The sequence below is a fragment of the Phalangium opilio genome, unplaced genomic scaffold (genome assembly GCF_054372755.1).
Source record: "Phalangium opilio isolate 3A_F unplaced genomic scaffold, DU_Popi_V2 ptg000011l_1, whole genome shotgun sequence".
NCBI classification, from domain to species: Eukaryota; Metazoa; Arthropoda; class Arachnida; order Opiliones; family Phalangiidae; genus Phalangium; species Phalangium opilio.
In genome coordinates, this window is record NW_028324147.1 from 5,550,857 (window position 1) to 5,567,837 (window position 16,981).

At 36.9% G+C, this 16,981-nt stretch overlaps 1 protein-coding gene and 3 long non-coding RNA genes across 6 annotated transcripts; 1 reads left to right on the forward strand and 3 right to left on the reverse strand.

Moving 5' to 3' along the window:
• Window positions 1-3,166: 3,166 nt before the first annotated feature.
• Window positions 3,167-12,835, reverse strand: LOC149710057 (uncharacterized). Its single transcript, XR_016376567.1, has 3 exons — window positions 12,636-12,835; window positions 4,914-5,223; window positions 3,167-3,596 (listed from the first exon to the last, which is right to left on the reverse strand). It is a non-coding gene; the product is annotated as an uncharacterized LOC149710057 (long non-coding RNA).
• Window positions 7,548-10,171, reverse strand: LOC149710058 (uncharacterized). The gene is made up of 2 exons (XR_016376566.1): window positions 9,742-10,171; window positions 7,548-9,678 (listed from the first exon to the last, which is right to left on the reverse strand). It is a non-coding gene; the product is annotated as an uncharacterized LOC149710058 (long non-coding RNA).
• Window positions 12,723-16,143, forward strand: LOC149710059 (uncharacterized). Its single transcript, XR_016376564.1, has 2 exons — window positions 12,723-13,581; window positions 13,719-16,143. It is a non-coding gene; the product is annotated as an uncharacterized LOC149710059 (long non-coding RNA).
• LOC149710060 (SAP domain-containing ribonucleoprotein) lies at window positions 13,923-16,546 on the reverse strand. 3 transcript variants are annotated; one of them, XM_089858827.1, is made up of 7 exons: window positions 16,387-16,546; window positions 16,228-16,333; window positions 15,804-16,156; window positions 15,663-15,733; window positions 15,498-15,573; window positions 14,822-14,980; window positions 13,923-14,044 (listed from the first exon to the last, which is right to left on the reverse strand). In XM_089858827.1, the coding sequence occupies exons 1-7, from the start codon at window positions 16,456-16,458 to the stop codon at window positions 14,003-14,005; spliced, it is 879 nt and encodes a 292-aa protein (XP_089714953.1). In that variant the 5' UTR covers window positions 16,459-16,546; the 3' UTR covers window positions 13,923-14,002. The 3 variants fall into 3 exon arrangements, with proteins under 3 accessions (XP_089714953.1, XP_089714959.1, XP_089714961.1); XM_089858833.1 differs by having other exon boundaries at window positions 14,828-14,980; window positions 16,387-16,535; XM_089858835.1 differs by having other exon boundaries at window positions 13,923-14,039; window positions 16,387-16,535.
• Window positions 16,547-16,981: the final 435 nt, after the last annotated feature.

The window sequence follows — 16,981 nt, forward strand, 5'->3', positions numbered from 1 at the left end:
TAGTGACAACGAAAGAACCCATAAAATTGCCATAAACGTAGTTTTGTCTCTTTAAATACTACTCCATTGTGACAAGCATTAATTCCGTGGAGTAGTTTTACTGGAGTAAACACAGAAACTTCCTTAAATTGCCTTAAATGCAGTTGTGGCTCATAAAATACTGCTCTATGACGGCATAGCCGCTCAACGCTTCATGGGCGAATAGACACTGGCATAGCGCACTCACGCACGCAATATCTTGCGCTACATTTTTGAGAGCGTGATTGAGTGCGCCGTCAGAATTAAGTCGTCGTCTGCTTAAGCACGGTTGGAGGTTTCACGACTGGGCGTAACGCTGGATAAAATAACCCGGATTTGGTAATTTATTAAGGTTTTTATCATAATTTTTAATCGTTTTTGAAGTAGAAATGTTTGTCTATTAATTTCAATTTAAAATAGTCAGTGAAACTCTGTGCAAATCAAGCTAAACTGTGGGTTCGTAAATTGCGTCAACGAGATTAGGCTTAGTGTGGCGAAGGCCTAGCCTTTGGTTCGTAAATTGCGTCAATGATGTTAGGCTTAGGGTGGCGAAGGCCTAGACTTTAGTAAGTACTACTATGTTTCAAGTTTTCAACTTTCAAAGTCTCAAATTTTGTCAAAATCAAGAGTATAAGCGATACAAGTTTATTAATCAAAGCCGTGTAAACGTAGGGAAATTGTCTAGTCAGTATTGGATGTTGCGGTATTGGTGAACTTTGGCTTTAATGATCGCTTTAATCTTGGCCTCCGTTTTGGCAAATGTAAGTTTAGTTTCTCTAAAGCTAGGTGTAAACTTTCTGTTCTACGATTTTTAAGGGAAAACGTTCAGATTCACCTTTCAGATGAATAGTTTGCGGCTCAAATGCCGGAACCCCTGTTTTCTCCTTTATTTGTCAAAAGTTGTTGATAGATTAAGAATGCAATTTTTAAATTGTGGAAGTTTATTGTAAACTGACCCTTCTTTTAAGTTTGCTTAATTAATTTATTCAAAAGTTATTGTAAGATATTGCTGTGTCATTTTAAGCCACTTAGCTGGCCGGAAATGTTTTAACTCCGGTAGAAAATGCCACAGTTAGAACATTTTTGAAAGATCAATCTGAATAGTTTTAATTAACTTAATTTATTGCTAATTGAGCCTTCAAGTTAACCGTTTGCACCGAAGCATTTGATTTTCGCAACAAGTTGGGTAGTTTAGTACTTTACCTTGGAATTTGTTAGCGAGTTTGATAGACTTTGTTTGTTAAATAAGACCTTTGAAGGAAACTTAAACCTTAGTTGATTTTATATTTTGGTACCAAACTATGGAGGCAATTCTTAAACTTTTTAAGCGAGTTATTAATAATCTTTGGTGTAAATATGGGTGTCCGGCCCGTTTGTTTTCACCGTAACAAGTTATTTTGCCCTATCGAAATGGCTTTTTGGATAGAATTTGGAAGTTTAGTTTGGGAATTTAGATTTGATTGGAGTTTTTAGCAGGTTCAAAGGACTTTTAGCTTTGGTCGCTTATAGTAAAATGGCACTGTTTCCACGAGTAACATTTATTTCATACTTAGTCTAAATATTTGAAATTAATCTTATTAAACTTTTGAATCGGCTTAGTTAAACGTTCTAGTTAATTGTACCGTTCGTGGTCCCACTATTCAATCTTTTTAGTCGGTTTAAAAGTAATTCAAAATGATTATTTATGCCCTTAATTGTTAAATATTTCAAGATTGACCCTAAACCGTGTTTTTACCGATATGATATTTATTTTTCTAATTACGTTAAATGATTTATTTGAATGTGAAATTAATGTTATTCTAAAAATACTTGTGCCATTTAAGATGATGATAATTTTAAATTGTATTTGATTGTTTGAATTGAACAGATTTTATTTTATTTTAGCTATCATCTGTTTCCAAAGGAGCAATTTATGTTGGATTCTAGAATATCTATTATTTGACAAAATAGCATGCAATATTAATCAGGCCAATGATCCCATTACAATTCCATTCCCGATTCAGGTCTACACTTTGATTTTATGCGTTGAAAGGGAATCTCATAAGAAAAACTATTTAGAAAGCGCGTGAATCATTAGTGCGTAGCAATTGTGCAATTATTATTTTCTATTCTATTTATTTTTAGAAGGGAAAGCGCTTGTGTCCTTTTCTTTTTAGGGATATTTTTTGCGCCAGGATATAAATAAAATGCTCAATTATGGAATAGGTGAACACTGGTCCTAGCCCTCCCTTTTAAGAATAATGAAGGTAATCAGGATTTTAAGGGTGAGATTCCCTTTGCGGTATTTAGGTATCTAGTTTATGGTTTTAACTATAAATATTTTTAGAGGAAAAGCGTTTGGCAACTCGTTGAGGGAGTTTTGTAGGATCTAAATAAATTTCTGATTTATGTTTAAGGTTGCTTATACGCTTTGTCCTTTAAAAGTAAACACGATTTTAAGCGGGTTTAAGGCAAGGCTTAGCTTTTTATGGTTTTATTTTACTTCCCCATACTAAGGCATTTAGTTTAATGTTACGCATCTGCTATTTATGTCAAATAATAGTAATTTGTTTTATGCCTGAACATTTTACGTTACATCATGCAAGAATATTCAAGTGGATTTTCGTATTAAGGTAATTAATTTCAAGTTATTCATGTGCCTTTTTCAAATAATAATTTGAATTTTTCTTGTGCAGGAAGAAGTGGACGTCTGCGAGTGGACTTTCATTGGAAATCCCATGCTAAGGACGAAGTTTCCTGGTTTTGGGGGCTCCACAGCGGGCTTTAGTTTAAATTTAATAATTCCCGAGTTGAAGAGGGACTTGTTAAATTTAAATTGGGCTCGCAAGGCTTACTTTGGGGGTGGTAGCTTAAGTTTAAAATTTAAGTTTCGATATTGGGGAAGGAACAAAAATAGTCGAAAAACACTTAGGGTAGTTTTTTTGACCTTTTTTTATGCTCTTTTATTGTTTTTTTAATAAAAGTTTTATTTTTTAATAAATTTTTTATAAAAAAATTTTTTTTTATAAAAAAATTGTTTTTATGTTAATATTTTCTTTTTTATCAAGTAAAAAGCTTAAAAAGGGGCCTAAAAATATCCCCCTAAGTCCAGACCCTAGAAAATTGAAACCAAGTCTAGTATATTAAAAATTCAAAGAAAAGAAAGAACGAGGTTTAAGGCAAAATTTATTCAATAAGAAACAAAAAAACCAAGTGTATACAAAAATTTCGAACAAAAAAATATTAAAGAGGTTGGTAAGTTAAAGTTTGAACGCAAAAAATAATAATAAGTAGTTACAAATAAAATTCGCAAGCAAAAAAATTAAGTTAAGTGGTTACATGAAAAATTTAAGTTAAAAAGATATATTTTGTGTCTTCTAGCTTCGATGATTTCCTCCATATCTTTAAGTCACCGCTGAGAGAAAGAGCAAGTCCAGAAGTCATCATGTAACGTAAATCCAACGAAGCATGTCATCAGGAATGATAAATAGCAAGTCCAGAACAGCTTCGTGTTGCGTCAATCGGAACAAAGGATGTCATCTGGAAGGATACGTCTCGGAATGACCAGCGACAGAAAAATCCAAGAAAATCATCCACATCTATAAATTAAAACATATCAATAACACATTTTAAACTGTTGCCTACTAACAAATATACTCATAGATTTAGATTTAAGAAAAGCGTATCCTTAATGAAAAAAACTGGCTACCAAATTTATAAACCGAGACGAACTAATTGCCACCCTAAATTAGAGAAAAACTTGACTACCGTGATTAAATCAATGCTCTGGCTAATTAATTATTTCCCAAAATTGCATAGAACAATTTATTTTAAATTAAATTATGTAACTTAATAATGAAAATAATTTAAAAAATCCTCTAAACTAATTTTAGAAAAAACTGCTAAACTACTGCTAAAAACTCTAGTTGAAATTGGACAGGGCTTAGTGCAATGATCTCTGCGGGACTTGATTTTCGAAAATCTTGCTTTATCTTTAAATTTATTAATAATAGCCCCTAAACTAAATTTAGGAAAGCCCGCTATTTATCTATTTTAAAACTATTCCCACAGATAAGCCCCGTAAATAACTAGAGTTTAAATGTGACAAGGCTTAATTAGGCTTAGGGCAACGGTCCTCGTGTTCGGCGGGACTTTATTTCCGAAAATCTGTCGCGATATCTCTAAATTAATTTTAGTTGAACCCGCTATTTATCTATTTTAAAACTATCCCACAGATAGACCCCGTAATTAACTAGAGTTTAAATAAGATTAGGCTTAGGGCAACGGTCCTCGTGTTCGGCGGGACTTGATTTCCGAAAATCTGTCGCTTTAGCTCTAAATTAATAATAGCACCTAAACTAATTTTAGTTAAACCCGCTATTTATCTATTTTAAAACTATTCCGTCAGAGAGACCCCGTAATTAACTAGAGTTTAAATGTGATTAGGCTTAGGGCAACGGTCCTCGTGTTCGGCGGGACTTGATTTTCGAAAATCTGTCGCTTTAGCTCTAAATCAATAATAGCCTCTAAACTAATTTTAGTTAAACCCGCTATTTATCTATTTTAAAACTATTCCCACAGATAGGCCCCGTAATTAACTAGAGTTTAAATGTGATTAGGCTTAAGGCAACGTTGCGGTCCTCGTGTTCGGCGGGACTTTATTTCCGAAAATCTGTCGCGATATCTCTAAATTAATTACGTACCCCGTTTAATATCTTTAAATTATAGGCCATAAACTAATTATTCTCTCTTGTCCAACATCTCGTTGTAAAATTTTATTTATGGTACTTGATTTTTAATAAATAAATAAAATTCACTAACATTTAACACTACCTAATTAATTTAACAACTTGAAATAAAATAAATAATTTAAAGGGGGCTAGATGAGTTTGGATTATTGTAAAGGTTAGGCTTACGGACTGTTAAAGCACCACGAGGCGAAGCAATGGCCGCCAATTAAGTTGAAGAGCGTCGAATTCAGCTTGCTTCCTCGGCAAAAACGATCAGGGAAATGGCGGATCTATCAGGCATCGACCTCAAAAGCCGGGATCACGATCATCATCAGCTGAGCGGGAGAGGTTTTTAGAAGCGACCTTCTTCGACGGCTTCCAAGAACGAATGAGCCGGCTTACCTTTGCCTGCAACTTACAACGAAGTAAATTTCCTCCGTCTGGGGGCGCTAAAAGCTCCCCGGCACGGAATCCAAATAGCTGAACACTGCTAGGCCTATCTGAATAAACGCTAGACCTAACTGAATGGATAATCATTACCTTTTACTATTAACATGTCGTGACGTCACAAGTCAATTACCTCGGTGACGTCGTAGGTGACGTTACCGGATATGACGTCATGTCACGTGACCGGATATGACGTCATGCGACGTCACCGGATATGACGTCATGCCACGTCACCGGATATGACGTCATGCCACGTCAACGGACATGGACCCCTGCTGTTTCCATACTGTTACCCCTGCTGTGACCCCCTGCTGTTTCCATACTGTTACCCCCTGCTGTGACCCCCTGCTGGGACCCCTGCTGTGACCCCCTGCTGGGACCCCCTGCTGTTTCCATACTGTTACCCCCTGCTGTGACCCCCTGCTGTTACCCCCTGCTGTTACCCCCTGCTGGGACCCCCTGCTGTTTCCATACTGTTACCCCCTGCTGGGACCCCTGCTGTTACCCCCTGCTGGGACCCCCTGCTGTTTCCATACTGTTACCCCCTGCTGTGACCCCCTGCTGTGACCCCCTGCTGAGACCCCCTGCTGGGACCCCTGCTGTGACCCCCTGCTGTGACCCCCTGCTGGGACCCCCTGCTGTTTCCATACCGTTACCCCCTGCTGGGTCCCCCTGCTGTGACCCCCTGTTGAGACCCCCTGCTGGGACCCCCTGTTGAGACCCCCTGCTGTAACCCCTGCTGTTACCCCCTGCTCGGACCCCCTGCTGTTTCCATACTGTTACCCCCTGCTGGGACCCCTGCTGTGACCCCCTGCTGTTACCCCCTGCTGGGACCCCCTGCTGTTTCCATACTGTTACCCCCTGCTGTGACCCCCTGCTGTTACCCCCCGCTGGGACCCCCTGCTGTTACCCCCCGCTGGGTCACAGCAGGGGGTAACAGTATGGAAACAGCAGGGGGTCCCAGCAGGGGGTCCCAGCAGGGGGTAACAGCAGGGGGTCACAGCAGGGGGTAACAGCAGGGGTCCCAGCAGGGGGTAACAGCAGGGGGTCTCAGCAGGGGGTAACAGTATGGAAACAGCAGGGGGTAACAGCAGGGGGTAACAGTATGGAAACAGCAGGGGGTCCCAGCAGGGGGTAACAGCAGGGGGTCACAGCAGGGGGTCCCAGCAAGGGGTCTCAGCAGGGGGTCACAGCAGGGGGACCCAGCAGGGGGTAACAGTATGGAAACAGCAGGGGGTCCCAGCAGGGGGTCACCGCAGGGGTCCCAGCAGGGGGTCTCAGCAGGGGGTCACAGCAGGGGGTAACAGCAGGGGGTCCCAGCAGGGGGTAACAGCAGGGGGTCACAGCAGGTGGTCCCAGCAGGGGGTAACAGTATGGAAACAGCAGGGGGTCCCAGCAGGGGGTAACAGCAGGGGGTCCCAGCAGGGGGTCACAGCAGGGGGTCACAGCAGGGGGTCCCAGCAGGGGGTCTCAGCAGGGGGTCACAGCAGGGGGTAACAGTATGGAAACAGCAGGGGGTCACAGCAGGGGGTAACAGCAGGGGGTCACAGCAGGGGTCCCAGCAGGGGGTCACAGCAGGGGGTCCCAGCAGGGGGTAACAGTATGGAAACAGCAGGGGGTCACAGCAGGGGGTCACAGCAGGGGTCCCAGCAGGGGGTCACAGCAGGGGTCCCAGCAGGGGGTCCCAGCAGGGGGTAACAGTATGGAAACAGCAGGGGGTCACAGCAAGGGTAACAGTATGGAAACAGCAGGGGTCCATGTCCGGTGACGTGGCATGACGTCATATCCGGTGACGTGGCATGACGTCATATCCGGTGACGTCGCATGACGTCATATCCGGTCACGTGACATGACGTCATATCCGGTAACGTCACCTACGACGTCACCGAGGTAATTGACTTGTGACGTCACGACATGTTAATAGTAAAAGGTAATGATTATCCATTCAGTTAGGTCTAGCGTTTATTCAGATAGGCCTAGCAGTGTTCAGCTATTTGGATTCCGTGCCGGGGAGCTTTTAGCGCCCCCAGACGGAGGAAATTTACTTCGTTGTAAGTTGCAGGCAAAGGTAAGCCGGCTCATTCGTTCTTGGAAGCCGTCGAAGAAGGTCGCTTCTAAAAACCTCTCCCGCTCAGCTGATGATGATCGTGATCCCGGCTTTTGAGGTCGATGCCTGATAGATCCGCCATTTCCCTGATCGTTTTTGCCGAGGAAGCAAGCTGAATTCGACGCTCTTCAACTTAATTGGCGGCCATTGCTTCGCCTCGTGGTGCTTTAACAGTCCGTAAGCCTAACCTTTACAATAATCCAAACTCATCTAGCCCCCTTTAAATTATTTATTTTATTTCAAGTTGTTAAATTAATTAGGTAGTGTTAAATGTTAGTGAATTTTATTTATTTATTAAAAATCAAGTACCATAAATAAAATTTTACAACGAGATGTTGGACAAGAGAGAATAATTAGTTTATGGCCTATAATTTAAAGATATTAAACGGGGTACGTAATTAATTTAGAGATATCGCGACAGATTTTCGGAAATAAAGTCCCGCCGAACACGAGGACCGCAACGTTGCCTTAAGCCTAATCACATTTAAACTCTAGTTAATTACGGGGCCTATCTGTGGGAATAGTTTTAAAATAGATAAATAGCGGGTTTAACTAAAATTAGTTTAGAGGCTATTATTGATTTAGAGCTAAAGCGACAGATTTTCGAAAATCAAGTCCCGCCGAACACGAGGACCGTTGCCCTAAGCCTAATCACATTTAAACTCTAGTTAATTACGGGGTCTCTCTGACGGAATAGTTTTAAAATAGATAAATAGCGGGTTTAACTAAAATTAGTTTAGGTGCTATTATTAATTTAGAGCTAAAGCGACAGATTTTCGGAAATCAAGTCCCGCCGAACACGAGGACCGTTGCCCTAAGCCTAATCTTATTTAAACTCTAGTTAATTACGGGGTCTATCTGTGGGATAGTTTTAAAATAGATAAATAGCGGGTTCAACTAAAATTAATTTAGAGATATCGCGACAGATTTTCGGAAATAAAGTCCCGCCGAACACGAGGACCGTTGCCCTAAGCCTAATTAAGCCTTGTCACATTTAAACTCTAGTTATTTACGGGGCTTATCTGTGGGAATAGTTTTAAAATAAATAAATAGCGGGCTTTCCTAAATTTAGTTTAGGGGCTATTATTAATAAATTTAAAGATAAAGCAAGATTTTCGAAAATCAAGTCCCGCAGAGATCATTGCACTAAGCCCTGTCCAATTTCAACTAGAGTTTTTAGCAGTAGTTTAGCAGTTTTTTCTAAAATTAGTTTAGAGGATTTTTTAAATTATTTTCATTATTAAGTTACATAATTTAATTTAAAATAAATTGTTCTATGCAATTTTGGGAAATAATTAATTAGCCAGAGCATTGATTTAATCACGGTAGTCAAGTTTTTCTCTAATTTAGGGTGGCAATTAGTTCGTCTCGGTTTATAAATTTGGTAGCCAGTTTTTTTCATTAAGGACACGCTTTTCTTAAATCTAAATCTATGAGTATATTTGTTAGTAGGCAACAGTTTAAAATGTGTTATTGATATGTTTTAATTTATAGATGTGGATGATTTTCTTGGATTTTTCTGTCGCTGGTCATTCCGAGACGTATCCTTCCAGATGACATCCTTTGTTCCGATTGACGCAACACGAAGCTGTTCTGGACTTGCTATTTATCATTCCTGATGACATGCTTCGTTGGATTTACGTTACATGATGACTTCTGGACTTGCTCTTTCTCTCAGCGGTGACTTAAAGATATGGAGGAAATCATCGAAGCTAGAAGACACAAAATATATCTTTTTAACTTAAATTTTTCATGTAACCACTTAACTTAATTTTTTTGCTTGCGAATTTTATTTGTAACTACTTATTATTATTTTTTGCGTTCAAACTTTAACTTACCAACCTCTTTAATATTTTTTTGTTCGAAATTTTTGTATACACTTGGTTTTTTTGTTTCTTATTGAATAAATTTTGCCTTAAACCTCGTTCTTTCTTTTCTTTGAATTTTTAATATACTAGACTTGGTTTCAATTTTCTAGGGTCTGGACTTAGGGGGATATTTTTAGGCCCCTTTTTAAGCTTTTTACTTGATAAAAAAGAAAATATTAACATAAAAACAATTTTTTTATAAAAAAAAAATTTTTTATAAAAAATTTATTAAAAAATAAAACTTTTATTAAAAAAACAATAAAAGAGCATAAAAAAGGGTCAAAAAAACTACCCTAAGTGTTTTTCGACTATTTTTGTTCCTTCCCCAATATCGAAACTTAAATTTTAAACTTAAGCTACCACCCCCAAAGTAAGCCTTGCGAGCCCAATTTAAATTTAACAAGTCCCTCTTCAACTCGGGAATTATTAAATTTAAACTAAAGCCCGCTGTGGAGCCCCCAAAACCAGGAAACTTCGTCCTTAGCATGGGATTTCCAATGAAAGTCCACTCGCAGACGTCCACTTCTTCCTGCACAAGAAAAATTCAAATTATTATTTGAAAAAGGCACATGAATAACTTGAAATTAATTACCTTAATACGAAAATCCACTTGAATATTCTTGCATGATGTAACGTAAAATGTTCAGGCATAAAACAAATTACTATTATTTGACATAAATAGCAGATGCGTAACATCAGGAGCAGAAGACAAAGGAGTCTCGGACGCTAGCTTCCACAATATAGAGGGCAATGGGACCCGCGTACGTCACAGCTGTAGCGGTATCATTTGCCATAGAGGCGCTATCAGACATTATAGCAGGCGATGCTTTTGGTGGATTATATCTGGCACCAAAGTCTGCTGGGAATTTTTTTGTAATAACGGACTAACGGTGGCTACTGAGGTTCATCTTACCCGATCGCGACATTAATATACACAATATAATTACTTTATTCAAACAGCTGTAATCGTTGGTATTAAGATAAAAGATAAGACTACATTCTTAAAGGTAGGAATTAATTGACTGCTACAAGAGGTTGGAAACGAAATCACTGTCTCTTACTTTTTGGGTTTTAAAAGATCGTGAGTGATTTCTTTTCCCAACCTCTTGTAGCAGTCAATTAATTCCTACCTTTAAGAAGAAATTCAAGAAGAAATTTAGAAAATTTGGCACTGAAACGCATTTTAGTTTTTTAATAGTGTACATACGTTACTCGCTGGGCTTTACATTATCAATTTTAGTTTAAAAAAAAGATTAAAAAGTCGTTGAAATCCATTTTTTTAACTCTAATACTCGTTAAGCCTAGGCTAATTATAAGTAGACGATACGTATTTTTAAAGAGAGGCTCCAGACGCCATTTCCCAGATCTCCTTTCGAGACTTTGCAGCCACGCTATTGGTTGGAAAATAAAGCTCAAATTTCCTACGAGAGGTGGCACTGGCGTAATGATTTTGGTTAATAACCGTGACGTTCGCGGATCCCATTGCCCTCTACTTTATGGAAGCTAGCGTCCGAGACTCCTTTGTCATCTGCTCCTGGTAACATTAAACTAAATGCCTTAGTATGGGGAAGTAAAATAAAACCATAAAAAGCTAAGCCTTGCCTTAAACCTGCTTAAAATCGTGTTTACTTTTAAAGGACAAAGCGTATAAGCAACCTTAAACATAAATCAGAAATTTATTTAGATCCTACAAAACTCCCTCAACGAGTTGCCAAACGCTTTTCCTCTAAAAATATTTATAGTTAAAACCATAAACTAGATACCTAAATACCGCAAAGGGAATCTCACCCTTAAAATCCTGATTACCTTCATTATTCTTAAAAGGGAGGGCTAGGACCAGTGTTCACCTATTCCATAATTGAGCATTTTATTTATATCCTGGCGCAAAAAATATCCCTAAAAAGAAAAGGACACAAGCGCTTTCCCTTCTAAAAATAAATAGAATAGAAAATAATAATTGCACAATTGCTACGCACTAATGATTCACGCGCTTTCTAAATAGTTTTTCTAATGAGATTCCCTTTCAACGCATAAAATCAAAGTGTAGACCTGAATCGGGAATGGAATTGTAATGGGATCATTGGCCTGATTAATATTGCATGCTATTTTGTCAAATAATAGATATTCTAGAATCCAACATAAATTGCTCCTTTGGAAACAGATGATAGCTAAAATAAAATAAAATCTGTTCAATTCAAACAATCAAATACAATTTAAAATTATCATCATCTTAAATGGCACAAGTATTTTTAGAATAACATTAATTTCACATTCAAATAAATCATTTAACGTAATTAGAAAAATAAATATCATATCGGTAAAAACACGGTTTAGGGTCAATCTTGAAATATTTAACAATTAAGGGCATAAATAATCATTTTGAATTACTTTTAAACCGACTAAAAAGATTGAATAGTGGGACCACGAACGGTACAATTAACTAGAACGTTTAACTAAGCCGATTCAAAAGTTTAATAAGATTAATTTCAAATATTTAGACTAAGTATGAAATAAATGTTACTCGTGGAAACAGTGCCATTTTACTATAAGCGACCAAAGCTAAAAGTCCTTTGAACCTGCTAAAAACTCCAATCAAATCTAAATTCCCAAACTAAACTTCCAAATTCTATCCAAAAAGCCATTTCGATAGGGCAAAATAACTTGTTACGGTGAAAACAAACGGGCCGGACACCCATATTTACACCAAAGATTATTAATAACTCGCTTAAAAAGTTTAAGAATTGCCTCCATAGTTTGGTACCAAAATATAAAATCAACTAAGGTTTAAGTTTCCTTCAAAGGTCTTATTTAACAAACAAAGTCTATCAAACTCGCTAACAAATTCCAAGGTAAAGTACTAAACTACCCAACTTGTTGCGAAAATCAAATGCTTCGGTGCAAACGGTTAACTTGAAGGCTCAATTAGCAATAAATTAAGTTAATTAAAACTATTCAGATTGATCTTTCAAAAATGTTCTAACTGTGGCATTTTCTACCGGAGTTAAAACATTTCCGGCCAGCTAAGTGGCTTAAAATGACACAGCAATATCTTACAATAACTTTTGAATAAATTAATTAAGCAAACTTAAAAGAAGGGTCAGTTTACAATAAACTTCCACAATTTAAAAATTGCATTCTTAATCTATCAACAACTTTTGACAAATAAAGGAGAAAACAGGGGTTCCGGCATTTGAGCCGCAAACTATTCATCTGAAAGGTGAATCTGAACGTTTTCCCTTAAAAATCGTAGAACAGAAAGTTTACACCTAGCTTTAGAGAAACTAAACTTACATTTGCCAAAACGGAGGCCAAGATTAAAGCGATCATTAAAGCCAAAGTTCGCCAATACCGCAACATCCAATACTGACTAGACAATTTCCCTACGTTTACACGGCTTTGATTAATAAACTTGTATCGCTTATACTCTTGATTTTGACAAAATTTGAGACTTTGAAAGTTGAAAACTTGAAACATAGTAGTACTTACTAAAGTCTAGGCCTTCGCCACCCTAAGCCTAACATCATTGACGCAATTTACGAACCAAAGGCTAGGCCTTCGCCACACTAAGCCTAATCTCGTTGACGCAATTTACGAACCCACAGTTTAGCTTGATTTGCACAGAGTTTCACTGACTATTTTAAATTGAAATTAATAGACAAACATTTCTACTTCAAAAACGATTAAAAATTATGATAAAAACCTTAATAAATTACCAAATCCGGGTTATTTTATCCAGCGTTACGCCCAGTCGTGAAACCTCCAACCGTGCTTAAGCAGACGACGACTTAATTCTGACGGCGCACTCAATCACGCTCTCAAAAATGTAGCGCAAGATATTGCGTGCGTGAGTGCGCTATGCCAGTGTCTATTCGCCCATGAAGCGTTGAGCGGCTATGCCGTCATAGAGCAGTATTTTATGAGCCACAACTGCATTTAAGGCAATTTAAGGAAGTTTCTGTGTTTACTCCAGTAAAACTACTCCACGGAATTAATGCTTGTCACAATGGAGTAGTATTTAAAGAGACAAAACTACGTTTATGGCAATTTTATGGGTTCTTTCGTTGTCACTACTAAACTTTTATCAAGGAAAATGCCAGTTGAAAGTTAGAAACGTCAACGGTGGGATAATCCACGTTCAAACATTGGTAACAATGTTGCCATTTTCAATTTATTATTTATTTATTGAACTGAATGTGTTGTTCACAAAGTCAACAATGTGACGTATGTGTGAACATCGTAAATCGATACATTAGGCATGTTACGGAAAGACAATAAGGGAGTACAGTAATGTCCTTATGTCCTTATAAAGGGCAGTATGAAGTCTTATCCAAAGAGGGTAGAAAGAGGGGGAGTAAAAGGCTTGGTTGGATTGTTCTCGCTTTGAAAACCGTGTGCGCGCATTCTTCTCTGCCCTCTTATTGGTCGAAATAAGGTAAACCGGATGTTAGGGGGATAAAAAAGAAAAAGGGAGAACTAAAAAAAATGCCTCAATGTCAAAACTGCTGCTAGCTTCAACTCCCCCTCTTTATACTCTCTTTGCCTTATCTAAGAGAGCTACCATTGTCTTAGAATTTGGACAACAAAGGATTGGAATTTGGACAACGAAGGCTTAGAATTTGGACAACAAAGGCTTAGAATTTGGACAACAAAGGCTTACAATTTGGACAACAAAGGCTTAGAATTTGGACAACAAAGGCGTTAGATATGATTTTCACCCCCCCTTTGCCCACTCCCTATAAGTTCTTAATAAAATAAAACCATTGAACATCATCATTTTGAAAAAAAAAAGGTTTTTTTTTATTTAGTGACATTTGTTAGTAAGTATTTACAGATTTAAAAACAATTTGAATTGTTCATTTAGCGGCAAATCTTTCCAATCTTTTCTTTTTTCTATCCTTTAATATTAAAAGTAATTGTTAGAAAAGAAGTTCAAGTTAGCTTGAACGGACACTAGTTGGAGCGTTACTTTAAAGATACATTGGCAACCCTTAAAAGTTGGAACTAAAGAGTTATGAAATTCCATAACAGCCCTTTTCTAAATATTAAAAATAAATAAATAAATGATCTCTTATTACAATATGATATAATTTGCATTTAATTAGTCTTAAAAATAATCAAGGACTACTGCAGCATCCGCCATTGCTTTAGTGGCGTCTGCTAGCCAGAACCACTTACTTACCCCTACAGGATTGGTTGAATTTTCACAGGTTGAGGGAGGGGGGAGGGGTAGTAATGGGTTCTGGCTAGCAGACGTCTACAAATGATAATTGGCATTTAATTAGTCTTAAAAACAATCAAGGACTACTGCAGCATCCGCCATTCTTTTAGAGGCGTCTGCTAGCCAGAACCACTTACCCCTACATGATTGGTTGAATTTTCACAGGTCGAGTGAGAGGGGGAGTAATGGATTCTGGCTAGCAGACGCCAGTAAACAAATGTCAGGGCAGTAGTCCTTGATTATTTTTAAGACTAATTAAATGCTAATTATTTTAGTAATAAGAGATCATTTATTTATTTTTTTAATATTTTTCCTTTTATATTTTGAAAAGGGGCTGTTCTTTTAAGGTATAATGTTACGTTAACTCTGTCCGTTTCATTTAAAAATGACATAACTCTTTTCTTCCATCCTTTTAAAGGACCACCAGGAATGTTTTTATTTTTTTTAATCTTACCGATACCTCTTCATTTGTCAATTTAAGGGAAGGAACCATTGTCCCAAAACGTTCTTTTCTTTTCAACAGTCTGTCTTTTTCCTCAACTTGTTTAATGGCCGGTGAAATTACTTGACCAAATCTGGCAGCTCTTTGTTTCAATTGATCAACATTGACCGCCTCAATAAATAAATAAATAAATAAACAAATAAATAAATAAACAAAACAAACAAACAAATAAATAAACAAAACAAACAAATAAATAAATAAAACAAACAAATAAATAAATAAACATAAATAAATAAATAAATAAATAAACAAAACAAACAAATAAATAAACAAAACAAACAAACAAACAAATAAATAAACAAAACAAACAAATAAATAAAAAAAACAAACAAACAAATAAACAAAACAAACAAACAAACAAATAAATAAACAAATAAATAAACAAATAAACAAATAAATAAATAAACAAATAAATAAACAAATAAATAAACAAACAAATAAACAAACAAACAAACAAATAAACAAACAAACAAACAAATAAACAAACAAACAAATAAATAAACAAATAAATAAATAAACAAACAAACAAATAAATAAACAAAAATAAATAAATAAACAAACAAGCAAAATAAATAAAACAACTAGAGGTAAGGAAAGAAGATACATTAAATTATGAGTTATTACTCACAACAGGGGATGATTTGATAGATTTAGCAGTCATGTTGCTACTGCTAACAGATGACGTTTTTAAAGTATCACCAAATCTAATTAAATTTAAATTAAAACAAGATTAATTTAATTAATATTAACTTTTAAAAACCCTGATCATTAAATTAACAATAGGATCGATCACCTTTCAGCTCTGGCTTTCAATTTAGTTTCATCAGAAATAACACCAAATCTTTTAGCTCGTAAAGTTAATTTCTAAGATATTTAATATTAATTTTTTTTAAATGATAACTTAATTAAAATTATAATAATAATAATAACTAACCTCAGAATCCACCGCTGGTTGAATTGTAATAATTTTCTTCTCTGTTCCAGAAGTCTTGCTAACTTTAGGTTCTTCAGCATTGGGTTTCTTTACTTCAGTAACAACGGGTGAAGGTACATCAATATTTATGTTTCTCCTGATGGTTATTTTTGGCTTTTCCACTGGGGTTTTAGGTTTGAGCTTGGACTTCTCGACTACTTTACCACCACCACCACCACTACTACCATTTTCCATATCTTTTGTATCCAAAATATCATCTTCCGTTAAGTCTTGACTCTTTACTTCTTCGCTTAACAAAGAATCATCAGCTAGAACATCATCTTCATTCAAATCCTCAGCAGACTCTAAGGGATCTAAGCCAAGCCATGAACGACGAAATTTTATAATAATCAATTAGAAAATAGGTTAAATTTAACGAAGATACCTTTATTTCCATTAGCCAACGCTGTTTGAAGTCTTTGTAACAACTCCGTTTTGTTCCCAGCAACGCCAAGGCCTCGTGCTTTTAGCTCACGTTTCAAGTCAGCAACCTAGATAACGAAATTAAGCCTAGTTTTTGGGGATATTTTAAGGTTTTACCTACCTTGAAAGCTTGTAGATTTTCCACTTTTAATTCAGTTTCATCTTCGTGCGAGGAAATACTAGCGTTATCCATTTAAACACCGGAAATTTTAGGCCCTACTTTCAGCGATGGATGCGATGCGATGCTCCAAAAATGTCGGAGTTCGATAGCTAACCATAGAGACATGAAACTATAAGATACTAGAGTCGCAAACTCAAACTGGAAAAATTAAATTATGCGAACGTATAGGCTTAGAATTTAGAGATTGTGAACATAATCAAAGGCATCAAGCACCAGGTATGAAAAAACATAGCTCTTTAAACAAGGTTTCCGAAAAAAAATTGGTATTCTATGATAAAGTTACGTTTGTTTCGTCTTTTCCATAAATCGATTGTGACTCTAGAACTACTATAATATTTTTCTATGGGACCGGCGGGCAGCGGTTGCTTACAGCTCTTCATCACCATAGCAACTCACTGTCACGTGATATGTTATAAGCCCAGTTCCGGTTCAGTTCAGAGTTAAAGAATAACCTCCAATTTTGGCGCGAACTTAGAAAAATCTGAACTAACGAGGTGCCATTTCGATAGGCCGTCGCAAGAAAGAGTCTAATTTA